The sequence below is a fragment of the Apaloderma vittatum genome, unplaced genomic scaffold (assembly GCF_000703405.1).
Source record: "Apaloderma vittatum isolate BGI_N311 unplaced genomic scaffold, ASM70340v1 scaffold5355, whole genome shotgun sequence".
Lineage (NCBI taxonomy): Eukaryota > Metazoa > Chordata > Aves > Trogoniformes > Trogonidae > Apaloderma > Apaloderma vittatum.
In genome coordinates, this window is record NW_009718640.1 from 39,835 (window position 1) to 53,481 (window position 13,647).

General features: G+C 42.4%; 1 protein-coding gene across 1 annotated transcript in view; it reads left to right on the forward strand.

Annotated features, from left to right (window-relative positions):
• The window catches only part of MGA (MGA, MAX dimerization protein), a 48,595-nt gene extending 37,226 nt beyond the window's left edge, over positions 1-11,369 (forward strand). Inside the window, exons 17-25 of the mRNA XM_009870311.1 lie at positions 1,337-1,461; positions 2,788-2,839; positions 3,576-3,578; positions 4,487-4,669; positions 5,336-5,447; positions 6,991-7,224; positions 8,321-8,497; positions 8,928-9,080; positions 10,075-11,369. Coding sequence (XP_009868613.1) covers positions 1,337-1,461; positions 2,788-2,839; positions 3,576-3,578; positions 4,487-4,669; positions 5,336-5,447; positions 6,991-7,224; positions 8,321-8,497; positions 8,928-9,080; positions 10,075-11,369 — 2,334 coding nt within the window. The remainder of the gene's footprint in view (positions 1-1,336; positions 1,462-2,787; positions 2,840-3,575; positions 3,579-4,486; positions 4,670-5,335; positions 5,448-6,990; positions 7,225-8,320; positions 8,498-8,927; positions 9,081-10,074) is intronic.
• Positions 11,370-13,647: the final 2,278 nt, after the last annotated feature.

Sequence of the window (13,647 nt, forward strand, 5' to 3'; positions counted from 1 at the left end):
AGTGTAAATTTCATGACTGCTGATTGGAAATGTGAATCCTTAAGGACTTGTTAGCTATGCTTGTGTGGTAATTTAGGCTGCTCTTCTTTGTTTTCATTATAGGGCCCTTTGTAGCCTAATCTCTTTTCAGCTGAGTAAGTGGAACACTTTCTCCTTTTGTATCAAGTCCTTAAAACAGCTGTGTGAGTTGCAGATAACTTAATCAGTGCCACAAGAAGCATTTGTTAGAGGCCACTTACTGATCCAGTACTACTGCACATTGCTTTTTTTTTTTTTAACTCCCCGTTCTGTACTTAGTGGTTTTTGTGATTAACTGTTTGCATGAATTTCAGGTAAGTATTCAGTCCAGAGAAGGAGGAGATTGCAGCTCCTCAGAAAAAAAAAAAAAAAGAAAAAAATGACAAAGAAAGGAGGAAAGACAGCACAGAAACAGGAGGAAGATGAGTTTGGGTTATTTCAGGGAAGTCGGTAAATTAGAGCACTTAATAGAAGTATAATTAAACTTTCTTACTTCAGGAGGAGAGAGAGGTCTGCATTCTGTAAGAGACCAAAGATTGCAGTACAAAAAAACTTCAGTAAAATCTTATACAAAATATTGATTGAATAAGACTTGTTCTGTTTTGGGGCGGGGAGATTCACCTGGTACTGCACATGGCCACAGTATTGATATTTAACACTTGTAGTTGCAGCAACATTGCAGTTGTGCTCACACATAGTAGCAACTTTTCTTGGTCAGGCAAGCATGGAGCAAAAGTACTTTTCAGAATATCCTAAATATTTAAATAACGATGGGGCAGCATTTTGGAAAGAGCTAAAATCATATTGTTCATCATGTAAGCAGTTTACTGTAAGACCCAAAGAAGCCTGGTTGCACGATGCTCTGGCTCTTGCTGTCTTAGGTATGGGAGACCGTTACCAGGGTGATACCTATGTCAACTTGTGTTAAAAAAAAAACAAGTGAAAAGTGAATCAGCGAGAGTTTACAGCAGGAGGTTGCAAAGGCACTTTGATGTTATTTGAAAATGGAGACAGGAGCTTCTGCTCTGCGAAAGCTTTGTATCTCACCCCCTGTCAAGTGTAAATGGCAGAGATGGGTTTTGCCCTTAGCAAAATTCATTTTGCACAGTCGCTAGTGGGAGGAGTTTCTGGAGGTGATGGTTAAAATAACCGCCTGCCTGGCCCTGTTCCTTGGCCAGTGTAGCTGGAGATGTTGATTCTTTAATGGTTCTTAATGTTATAATGTAATCTCTTTTGAGACTGAAGTGAAACTGTTTTGGCCTGAGCTCTGTTGCTAAGTAGATACTCATTTTCAAAAACACAACAAAAACTGTTCCAGGATGCGTGTGAATACAGTGAGGATGACGAGCAGGTGGACATTGAGACCGTGGAGGAGCTTTCAGAGAAGATTAACATTGCCCGTCTGAAGGCCACAGCTGGTAATACCCAACCTTCCGAACAGACGTAAGCATCCTTGGAGAGCGCTGCAGTTTTGTATTTTGAATGAACCCCTTAAACAAGAGGTTTAATGTGATGGTAAGACGAAGCAAGGCTTGGGTCAGGGCTCCCTGAGCACTGGCGTTTCCCAGTGTCTGTGAGGACGGGGCTGTCGGAACCGAGAGTAGATTTGAGGTGTCTTAGCCTTTTATTTTTTCTTTTCCCCCCTATTTAATTTGTTTGTGGGGATGTGTATCAAATAATTACGAGTGAATCGCCTCCCTTTCTACAAACAGACTATGAGGAGAGCCATCTTTATTTTCAATGTGATCTTACAAGCTTTGTTTATTCTTGCTGGTGGACTCATTATTTTTAGGTGGTAGCAGTCATTAGCTTAATCCCTGACCCTGTAAATGAAAGCTTTGTCTTTGGGACCACTGCCCCAGCAAAGAAAATATTTTCTTATTTATATATAGTCTGCCATGGCTGGGTAGTTTGTTTATTTTTGTTTTGGTTTGGTTTTGTTTGTTTGTAATTGTTTCTGCCTTTGCATTTAGAATAACAAAATATAAAGTAAAAACATGACTGACTTGAGGTATGTAAAGACGGTCATGACTGTTTCTCAGTTGAACGCAAGAATGGGGAATGTTGCAGCCTTAGTTCTTTTTTATTTGAAGATTTTTATTTTTTTTTTTTTTTAGAAACATTGAAAAATCTGTTTGGTGATATTGTATACCTTCCTGATAGTTCCTATGTTTATTTTTCTTTCAAAGATGCAGCTCAACTTTTATCTTTAGATGGTGATTTTGCTGTAAATTGTGAAGGTCTTTCAGAGAGAGAGAAAAACAGATACCGTGTTTTGTAAAAAATAACTCTTTCAAATGTGTATTGTTGTTTTCTTGAAGCTCCCGAGATATGAGGAAGCTATTATTATGTATTAGGATGGTAACAAATGTCAGGATTTTTGGTTGATTCTTGGTGAGGGAGGGATTGCTCTGCCATCTGTATTGAATATTTTTTTAAAGAATGAAAACTTAATAGAAAAAAGTAATTTCTGCAGCTAACAGTCACAGGCTGAATTTATTCTCTTTGGCATATAGTGAAATAGTTTGTCTTTTGCGCAATGGGTTAATTCTACAGAACAGCTTGGGTTTTTCCGAGATGATTGCATTGGAGATAAGAGTTCACTTTCTTGAGAAAGCTGGACAGTATCCTGCTGTCATGTAGCTTTACAAGGAAGAGTTAAATTTCAATGGATAAAAATGAGCAATTTTAGGCTGTTGGAATGTAGTTAATGAGGATGGAGTGCATGAGATGAGTAGCGTTGGGAAAAACTTTTTACCTTTCTTCCAGATGCCATGATCATAGTTCTTCGGATGAAAAATTATCAGAAAAACCTACGAAGGTATATGTTTGCTCTCCTCTTTCCTTTTGGTATTACTCCTCCATTTTAAAGATAAACTTTCATCTCAAGTGCAACTCTTAATGCTATTTATCGACCTTCCATATTTTTATGATTAAATGCAAGAAACCAAACGGCTTTGTGGTGGGGGGAAGGTGCTTGGTCCAAGTCTCCTTAAAGGAAAAGAACTGCTACGGGCACCAGTGGGTTTCAGATTCACCTTAATGTATGGGAGGAATCTCTGCCTTTTATTTATTAGTATGCCTGCTTAGGTTTTGTGTTCTTGGCATAAATTCTTTTTACAGCGCACATAAGGTAACGAACAACTGAGAAATGGTTTCACCTGTCAAAGACAGTAACGTAGGGTTGCACGGGCACAGCACCGGGCGAAGGATTTCTGAAAACAGTGGTTTAGAGAAATTAAAAGATAACGCGGAGTCCTTTCAAACCAAAACCCATTGCTGAAGCTTATGCTGTATTTTAGGGTGGCTTTGAAGCCAGTTTCCTTAACTGTCCGTGATGTACTTGACGTCCGATCTAGAGCTGCCTGCTGGGGCAGGTGGGGTTTGGGCTGGGCTGTGAGCCTTGTGTCTGCCTTATCCATGAGAGCGGGCTGGTACGTGCGCTTTTGCCTGAGATGGAGATGGGTTCCAGGGCGCTCTGCTTGCCTCCTTGCTTTCTCCATGGATTTTTTTTCTCCACCCTCAAAGCTACGGTGTGAGGAACCTAATGCCCTGAGCAGGTGCAGTTGCAACCGTATGGAGCTCAGCCTGCCCCTGAGGGCAGAACGGAGCCAGGTGTCAGGAGACAGTCCTCAGGTTCCTCCTAAGGCCAGCAGGCTTGGAAATAGGGAGGAGTCCTTGCATCAGTTCACTGGGGTATGGAGCAGATCTAAAATGATGTAAAAACCACATTGATTCTACTTCTTAAGTGTTACTTCTTCATTAAATGAACAGCATAGTTGTACAAAGCCTGTAAGAGTAGTGCCAAACGTAGAGATTAGTCATTATGCTTATAACTTGTCAACCTTTTTGGAAACTTAAGCAAATTAAAAATCGGAGCCTGTCTTTGGCACTTTCTGTTTCTTGATAGATGTCTGGGGTGATAAGTTTAAATGCCGCCTTTCACGTTGTCATGTTTCTTGGCCCCACCTGTATGTACCCGTGAAACAAAGGGGGAATCAAACTAGTTTAGCTCCAGGGAAAGATTCAAGCGTCCTGTATTTGATGTGACCGTTTCATTCGTTAGTACCTGTGTTTGACAAGCAAACAACCAAAGAATTTGGGTTGAACACACGCGATTTTGCTGTAATCGTGTGGTTCACCTAAGTAGCCTTGTATCGCAAGAAAATAAAAGCTTATGAATTTCTGCTCATGATCTTTTCCTTTAGGGTCGCTGTGATTATGTTGGTCATTTCTCGCTGGTCAGCATTTCATGCTTATTGCGTGTGCTTCTGACACAGAACTTTCATGAAGACGTAAAGCAGAATAGCATGACATGAAATCTTCAGGTGGCTGTGGAAACTTGTAAATTGGGCATGCCTTTGAACACTGTTTGATATTACGTTGCCTCTTTTTTTGTTTGTTTTTTTTTTATTTTTGTTTTGTTTTGTTTTGTTTAAACTGGTCAATACGGTTACTTCTCCAACAGAAACTTCGTTTCCGGAACGGAAGGCTGAAGACTGAGGCAGAAGCCTTTGCTCATTACCGCGAGACACACACAGCAAACGAACGTCGGCGACGTAACGAAATGAGAGATCTCTTTGAAAAGTTGAAGAGTGCTCTGGGATTGCACAACCTTCCCAAGGTCTCCAAATCCTACATTCTTAAGCAAGTGAGTGTTTTGAAGCTTGAGCGAGGAGGAGAATCATTTAATCTGGACTGAGTAACTAAGCTAGTGTGAACTCTTTGAGTCCCAGTGATACTGTGAACAGAGAACTTCTGTTGCCTTTACAGGACTCGCTAGAAGAAAAGAATATCTGACAGAATCCGTATTCCTAAAAGCTTAATCTTGATAACACAGATGCATATTCTTTGTGAGTTTAACCAAGGAAGGTTATATTTTAATTCCTTAGGGGTTTACTGTTCGTATCAGGCAGTTTGAAATACGTTAAAGACTTGCGATTTTTTAATGCAGAAGATGATAGCATTTCATTAAGTATTCTATTGGCATTAAAAACTTAATTGTAAATATGCAAGTGACAGGAAACAAAACATAAGTTGTAGATACATGATTATACTTGTCAGCTCTACCTTGAAATTGTGTGATACAAGTTGTGCTTTTTTCTTAAAAATAACAACTTTGCAGGAAGGGCAAACAAGATGTTATTACTTCTTAGCTTGGATATAGGGAAAGCTGGCATTACATGGTGCTTTCTCTGAGTTCTAGTTTCTCAAGATGATGCCAATGTCTAAATAAGTTTTGTAAAGGTTTCTGTGAAGGAAAATTGTTATTTTGTGTATTGTTAGTTTATAAACCAGTTCCCTGACACTTTTCTAGGCCTTTGAAGAAATCCAAGGATTGACTGATCAGGCAGATAAACTAGTAGGACAGAAGAACTTACTGGCACGCAAACAAGATGTTCTGATTCGAAAAGTATCCACGCTTTCAGGTGAGACTGTTTATGGATACAGACTAGCTGGAATAATGAAAGAAAAGGCTTTTAAGAGTGAGCGTGAGTGGAGTAATCCTCTGGATCCAGGTGAGTCATTAGTACACGTAAAATGTAGACTCTTGACGCCAAACCAAGCTCTGCTAATCTCTGACTCAGCGATGCACATCACGATACACACAGGAGTACGCGTTGTGCTGACAGGAACTGCTTTTGTTTTTCTTCATGCCTAAAGGCGCTGCCAGCCGCGGGCTGGGGTTCCTGGGCCGAAAGGTCCCTTCGTTCTGGCATTGCTCACTTCCTGAAACAGGTTTTGTGCTCAGTGCTGCACAGCTCTGCAGAACTGTCTGATCAGTACCAAACCCTCTACTTCCTGGGCCAGCTTTGCAAATAACTGTCCTGGTACCACTTTTCTGAGAACTAGTGCTTGTAGGGTCTAGAAGGCAGCAGCTCTGTCCATAGAAGAAAACTGCAGTATGTGCTGAGCTGCTGCTCTTCCAAGACAAAACCGTGGTTTATTTATTGAGTCTTGCTGTCTCATTTGGAGATGTTGGAAAGCTGTGATACATATTCATCCAGTGCCAAAAATGTGTGTGAACAAACAAAACTTGAAGTTATTCTTGCAGTGTTCTTACTGTCTGGGAATAAAACCAGGAGACTACCTGTAAAGTAGAACCGTGGAATTGTTGAGGCTGGAAATCCTTAAATCTTTTATGTAAATCAGTTCATATATATTTGAGGTACTTGGTTTTAAAAAAAAACATGGGAAAACAATTCGTTTTAGTGAACTCTCTTCTTAATCCAGAAATAGACAATAGGCCTTTTGGGCAGGGAATGAAAGGAAATAATTTCACAGTTTTCTAATCTTCTTCATCTTAGTGAAGTACCTCAAAACTAATGAGAAAAAGAATCCTCTCTCAGGAGATCAGTTAAATAAAGACTTAATTGAAGTCTATATAGACCATGATGTTAGAACATAAATACTAAGCAGGACTCAAGCCAGTATAGTTATGTCAACTTTGATCACATAAAATTGTGTGCATCTGCAGAAAACAACTTCTTGTTGTGTAAGATTACAATTTTCCTGTCAGTGGTAGACTGTGTGTGAGCTCACCTCTAAATGTTGTTTGAGTAACAGGGTCCGTTAGTCCCATGAAATTTTGTGCCAGGTAAAAGTAACGTTTTGTCCAAAGTCATACATTTACCATTAGAAGATATATATGGGTTTTTGGATAGCGGTGGATATTTTCACATTGTATTTGTTTAGCACGAGCTAGTGCTCATCCAAGCCAATTTCTGTTTGTTGAAGTTGCAGATGAATTCTAAAACGTATGGATGCTTCTGAAGGAAAAAAATATCTTGCAATAAATAGGTAATGACATCCCTCTGTTAGGAAGCGTACTCTTTACCTGGTGGCTGGTGGTTACCTACTGTGTTGTAGCTGAATGGCATCAGCTTAATAGATTTTTAGTTCTGTCTTCAGCTCTTTACTTCTCGGAAGAGAGTTTGAAGGTAGGTTCACTCTCTGATAATTTTTCTGTAGGAAAGACAGAAGAGGTTGTCCTGAAGAAGCTAGAATATATTTATGCCAAACAAAAAGCAGGAGAAGCACAAAAGAAGAAGAACCCTGAGCCAGAGGAACCTGTTGTAACCTCAACTGCTAGCACGCAGCAGAAAGAAGCATCTTCTGCTCCCCTCAAAGAGCCGGCCCAGATAGCGATGACAAACAGAAGAGGCAAGCCGTTGATACTGGCCAGGAAAGGAGTCCGTGCCACAGGTGGGCCAAAAGCGATGCACGTTTCACATGAAATTAAAGCAGCATCTCCATGGGAGGACAAAATGCTAACCTGCTTCATTCTTGAGGCAGAGTTGGGTATAGGACTAGGAGTAGGTGTCCATCCAGTGGAAACCATTGGTTTTCAGTATGGGTGAGACCAGCACTACCGAGTTCTTCAAATGAATGTGACTTTGAGGTTCAGAGCGATGCAAAGTGAATTGCTGTTATGTTGTCCTCTGGTCTTGTGGAGTTTTGCTGCAATCCTGCAGTAATTTCTGAGAGTCAGAGGTCGCTCTGTTGCAAACTCAAATCCTGAAGGTCAGCCCCCAGAAGACTGGAGTTGCTAGAACAGCTTCAATTTCTAAAACAACCCTCCCCAAATAAGCTAGCTCTTGAGGTGATGGAAGACTTGCTCTTAAATTAGGACAGAACCGTGAGACACTTGAGAATTTTTTTTGGAGCTACGAACTTGTGGAGAAGTATTTGGCACTTATGGAGACTTTCGCACTATAAACTTGGGAAGGAAGGAACAAAAGAATGGCAGAAATCCAGACATCCATGTTAGCACCACTATCATACCCTGTATGGATCGGGGGATGTTTCTTACACTGGTAATAATACATAGAAATCAGTTGAAGTGGTCTTGGGCTTTTATAAACAACCAATCATTCTGGTTTCCCAAGCCTCATTCTTACCCAGTCCTGACAGAGTTCGGCATTGGAATTTGGATATAGCGAGAGAACTTCCTTTCCTTCTTCGGACTGGACAAGTCCCCTCTGTAATTTCAGCAAGACTGCTCTGATATTTGATCAAGATACCGCTCTGGAGAATTAGGATCGTTGCACTGCACGAAGAGATAGCACAGACTGGCTCTGGCTGTGTAGATGAGGTTCCTGCAGCCTGCACAGCTTCTGTAGCAGCTTTCTAATCTAGGAATTGCAAACTCTGCTAGCTGGAGTTCCTTCCACAACGGTAGTTAACACCAGATTATTATTATTATTATTATTACTATAAAACTGGATATCACAGGATGATGTTTGCCTTCACGGGTGCTACACCAGAAGCAATTTCTGATTTACGTATTTCTTTTTCACAGAGGACACCTCATCCCCTCTGACACTAACTGCTGCGAGCCTCGTGATGACCCCGCAGGGGCAGGTGCTTACGCTGAAGAGCCCGCTGCTGCCGGCGCAGGTGGCGGCCGTGCCTTCCACGCTCCTGCAGACTGAGTTAAAGCCTCAAGCTCTCGGCACCGCCGTGACTGCACAGCCAGGTACAGTCGTGTGAGAACACATTAACGAGAAATCAGTGTGGTGCTGCTCGTAAGTGTGCCCAGCAGCTTACAGAGCAAATTGTTATTTCGTTTTTGCTTTGATTTTTCGGATATTTTTTTTTCACAACTTAACTGACTGAGGTGGAACCTGACTCTGGTGAGAAAGATTTGATGTAATTAACTCAGATTACCAGTTTAGCAACAGGTAAGTAAAAATCTGTTGAATTTTCACTATTCCCAAACTAGAGAAGCATAGGAAAAGTTTCTTAATCACCTAACCAATCTTTATTTCTATTTTTTACCACTGTCGGATGGTATTACAGTGTAAAGTCTTGCCTAGAAGGGCAAGACTCGTATTTTTCAGGCTTAACTGAGTATCTGAAAGGCTCCTGTTTCCACCTCACCCTCTCTTCCGCTTTTCTTGGATAAGGTATTGCTTCAGTGATGATTCAGCTGCCAGGATCACCAGTTCCTGTCCAAGTAAAAGGAATCCTCGCTAATTCTACCATTCCCATTACACTGTCAACTGTTGCTGGAAACCCAGTGCCCACAGCAGTGGTACCAGCTGCCGGGCCCAGTGCAGGTAGGCTTGCTGCTTTTTGGTGGATCTTTCTGGTTGCATGCAGGGAACATTATCTTTGCCAAAATGAGGGAAAATTATTTTCTCACTAAGAAGTGACAAATAGGTATTGTCTGGGTGTTCAGAGAAAATCACGGTTAAAGAAAATCACTATTAAGTGTTTTGATCAATTTAAAGGAGCCTCTGGAGGATTTAACTTACCTTCACCTTGCTGAACCTCTTTGCCCTCGGCAAAGTCAGAGTGAGTGGAGGCTGGCACGTATCTGTGGTACAATGCATCCTGCTGGGGAAGCCACGGCGCGAAGCGGTTGTGGTGCTGCTGAAAATCTTTGCCCGTTAAATCCAGGCTCGTACCCTGGCACAGCCCCCAGCAGCTCTGTTGCCCGTTGGGGAGGCGTTTTTCAGGACTGGGGACTGTACATTGGGGTGGTTCCTGCTGGTGGGGTGCTGCTTGCCGCCTGGTGTGCTAAAAGCGAGCTGCTCGCTTCCTGCTTCATTGGTAGTCATTTGCTCATAATGCAAAAAGAAAGTTGGTTCACATTTGGGCTGGGAAAAATCGTAGAGCTATAAATAGAAAACTGTTTGGAGGCCAAAAGTAAGTAAGCGCGTAGTCCCTGAAATGCCAGTATTGCAAAATGTGAGCATAAAAGTAAAAGAGGAAAAAACAGCAAGCGAGAAAATTGCTGTTGTGTTTTCCTCGCTTACCACTGTCAGGACTGTGAGCGTTACAGTTCCTCGTGTTCGTGCCAGCCTGCCAAGGGAAGGGACAGGGCAGGTGTTCTGGGATAGCATGTGTGGAGCTTGCTCTTGTTCTACAAGTTGAAAGTGAAGCTGTGCGTGTTGTAAGGCTTCCCTTGACCAAAACTGGGTGAGTAGCTTAAATTGTGAATAGCAGCTTGCTGGAGGAAGACCTGAAAGTGAGCAAATTACATTTAATTAGGAATTACCTTGCAGTTACTGTGGATCCTGATGAATACTGCTTTGTTTGGTTTTGCAGAAAGTGAAGATTCGTTCGTGATGCCAAAGATAGTTAATGTGACATCGCTGGCCGCTGAAGGAAGCGTGAACCTAAACTCGAACAGAAACAAAAATTCTAATGTAACAGCAGCTGCGGGTACTCAGGCTTCTGAGAAATCCTCGGCTGTAGCACCCCTTGAAACTAAGAAGAGTGACAGCATCCTGCCAGAAGAAAAAGCTAAACCGTCTCCTGGAGACAGCGAGGGGGATGGAAGAAATACTGCAGGTCCCATGAAAGTTTCTTTTGAAAATAAAGACGGCTTTGCACAGCTCCGGAATGTATCGAGTGCAAAGGAACCTCCGGAGTCCTTCAGCAAAAGGCTTGGTGTCGGTGATTTTGCAGGAAGCCAAGCCAGGAGGAAAGATGGTGATCCTGGAGGGGAGAGATTAAAATCTAAAGAACTGCCCTTCCGCAAGCTGCAGATCAAAGATTCCAGGATAGAAATGGAATTAAGGAAAGTAGCATCTGCAATGGAGGAAGCGGAACTGGATGCGAGCGAGTTGCTGAGCAGCATCGAGGACAGCGATGACACGGATGAAACCCTCACCTCGCTGCTCAATGAGATCGCCTTCCTCAACCAGCAGCTGAACGATGACGCTTCAGCGATGTCAGAGCTGCCCACCACGCTCAACTCGGATTTCTCTCATGAAGATGCTCGTCGGAGAACAGCCGGTGACCTCACTGCTGCAGATGGGTCTTCCTTCCAGTTTGGCCATTTGGGAGGCAGTTTTAAGGACCTTGCCGATGTTCCCGAGGGTGGTGGCTCTATAAGCCCTCTCCTGCTCCACCTGGAAGATGACGACCTTACTGATGGAGAAAAGAACTCTGGGGAGCCTTCATCTGAAGCGGATGTTTTAAAGATAGTAATTGGTGCTGAAATGAAGGATTCACTGCCCAACCTAGCTGTAACCAGTGGCGGGCATGGCAAAACCGTAACGACTTTGGCAGAGACCACTAACGTGACGCCGCCGGTTTTGCAGATGAAAACTAATCCCGAAGCGAGCAACGCTGACACGCTGTGGAGGCCCATGCCCAAGCTGGCGCCGCTTGGCTTAAAAGTGGCGAGTCTGCCGACGGACTCGGAAGGGCAGAGCAATAAAGTGATGCCCTTATTGGCACCCGTGGTTGCAAAACTGGCCCCCAGTGGGGTGAAAGCTGCGCTGCCCGCAGCCGTTCAGGAGGGACAGGATAACAAAGTGATGCCCATGTTAGCGCCCGTGGTGACGAAATTGAATCCTGCTGGGCCCTCGCCTTCGAGTTCAGCAGACAAGTAAATGTGTCTTGTTTTTTATCAGAGACTGGAATGGAGATCTGAAGTGGTGTCGGAGTTCAGCGCCCTCCCTTGTGTGCAGCGCTCGTTTTCTGTGTGGCATTGGTGCTCTGTTCATCTGAGGGCAGGCCCCAAATGGAGAAATAAGTTCTATGAAACTTTTAAGCATGTTGACATATTTTTTACCTCACCGTCATCTTCTGGATGTTCTCTCCTTCCCCTTCACAAAACAAGGAAGATGATCTGTAACCATTGCTGGGCACATGGTATCCTTCCAAAATTGGGTCCTTCACAGAAATGATTTGTCAAAGGACTGAGAAACCTAGGCTATCGAAAGAGATTTTTTTTTTCTTTTTCCCCAATAGGGAGGCAGCTGCCTTGTTGGGGAAAAAAAATCCAGATTACTTGTTTTTGTACCAGGCAAATTATCTATGCAGAAATGGGATTGTTCACATTTGCTGTTTTTAATGTTTGCAGAATACGATGAATGTGCAGAACTGAGATTGCGGTTGCTCTCCAACTTGTTACCTAGAGTAGTGGAAGGGAAATCAGAGACTGTGCAGAGGGCTGAAGTGAAAAGCTTTTATTCTTTGGTGCTAGATGGTTCTCTGGCAGAGACTCGGTTTAGGAGCTTATGCGCAGACTTTAATAAACATCTATAACTCTCACTACATGGGGAAGAAAATTATGTTTCCCAGTGTAATTAGAAGTAGGACAGTATGTCAATTTTAATAAAATTACTAAAAAAAACAAAAAAATCCCCTAACTCACTTTTGCCTCCTGCCCCTATAGAAATACTCCTTCCTCTGATGCTTACGAAGGAAAAATTAGAGAATAGAAAAAAGATTGGGCAATCTTGCTACATCTTTAAATACATTGCTGGAGTAGCTGGAATATTTTCCCAATTCTTGTTTTCTTTCCTTCTGTCATTCTTCAGGACATGTTTGGTGGCCAGAAACATTAACAGGCAGCGTTGCTTCCTGAAAAATAACTGAATGCTTTCAGGACTGGTGTAGCCCAGTGTAAAGGAGCGAGGTGTATATGTGAATGTATATATGAAAATATGTGTATATCTTTCCCAACGTTCAGTTTCTTTATAAATTCAGGAAAGGTACTCAGAGGTTTCTCACTGCATTTGCACAAGCTGTGTATAGCAAAAAAAAAAAAAAAAAAAGTCAACAAAAATGCTCATTACCAGGGAGACAGGGCAGTATTGAATCACAAGATGTATTTTTTATTCTTCTCTGCCACTGCTTACTCAATAACCTGTAGATGCTCTTCGCTGTTCAGCTGTTGGATATGAAGGGCCTGCAGACTGTAAAGATATTTATATTTTTGTACACAGTTTTTGTTTTCATAGTTTTCTTGACAAATGAAATTTTCAGCCTAGGAGAGATGATTTGTTAATGAGTGTATACACAATCTTTTTCCTATCAAGTTTGTAAATATGAGTTATAGTGCGCTTGAGGGGCTTCTTAACTGCTCCAAAAAGGTAAAAAAAAAAACCCCGTCACCGTGAAATGATATTCGGTTTTGTGTTTTGCTTTATGTTTAGGAATGTGATCCCGTTGTACTGTTCCAGCAACAGCAACTGGGATGCTCCCTGCCCTCCCCTCAAAAAAATTAAAAAATCCCCATCTTTGGTGATGCGGGATTGCAGGAATTTAATCTTAACAGCACGGAGGTCGTGTGGATGTTGAGAGCGATGTTCTTCCGCGGTGCTGCTACACGGTGCGACCACACGCCCCGTCCAGCAAGTGGCATCTTCTGGGTCCGTGTCTGGGTTAGATCCGCCACGGGATACTTGTACCTTGGCCGCGTCCTCGTCTTTGTTTTATGTTTTTGACATTGTGCTGCAGAGGAGAGAAGCCCTTCAAGCTCGGTGTGTGTAAAGTTACTCCAGAGCCTATTAAAAAATAAAAAAGGTTCTTCGCCAGGCCATTCCGAATGGTTGTTTTAAAGCAGTGACGTGTAACTCTTCACTGCCTTGTGCGTATTCGCTGTTTTAATATCGGATACTGTAGTAGCGATTTGGAAGAGAGTGTGGGTCAGCACGAGAATCGTGCAGGGTCTTGCAGTTGTCGCTGAATGCCTTAGGAAAGGGATTTTACGATAAGAGTAAGTGTTTAGACGTATGTTGCTTATTACTGAAGAATTTTAACCTTATTTTAAACCAGTGGAAATCTAGAGTAACTGAATTAGTAGAACATCATTGGACTTAAGTATCTTTACCTGGGAATCTGGTTCTGAGCATTTCTAATAGGCTGAAGTTGCTTATTTTA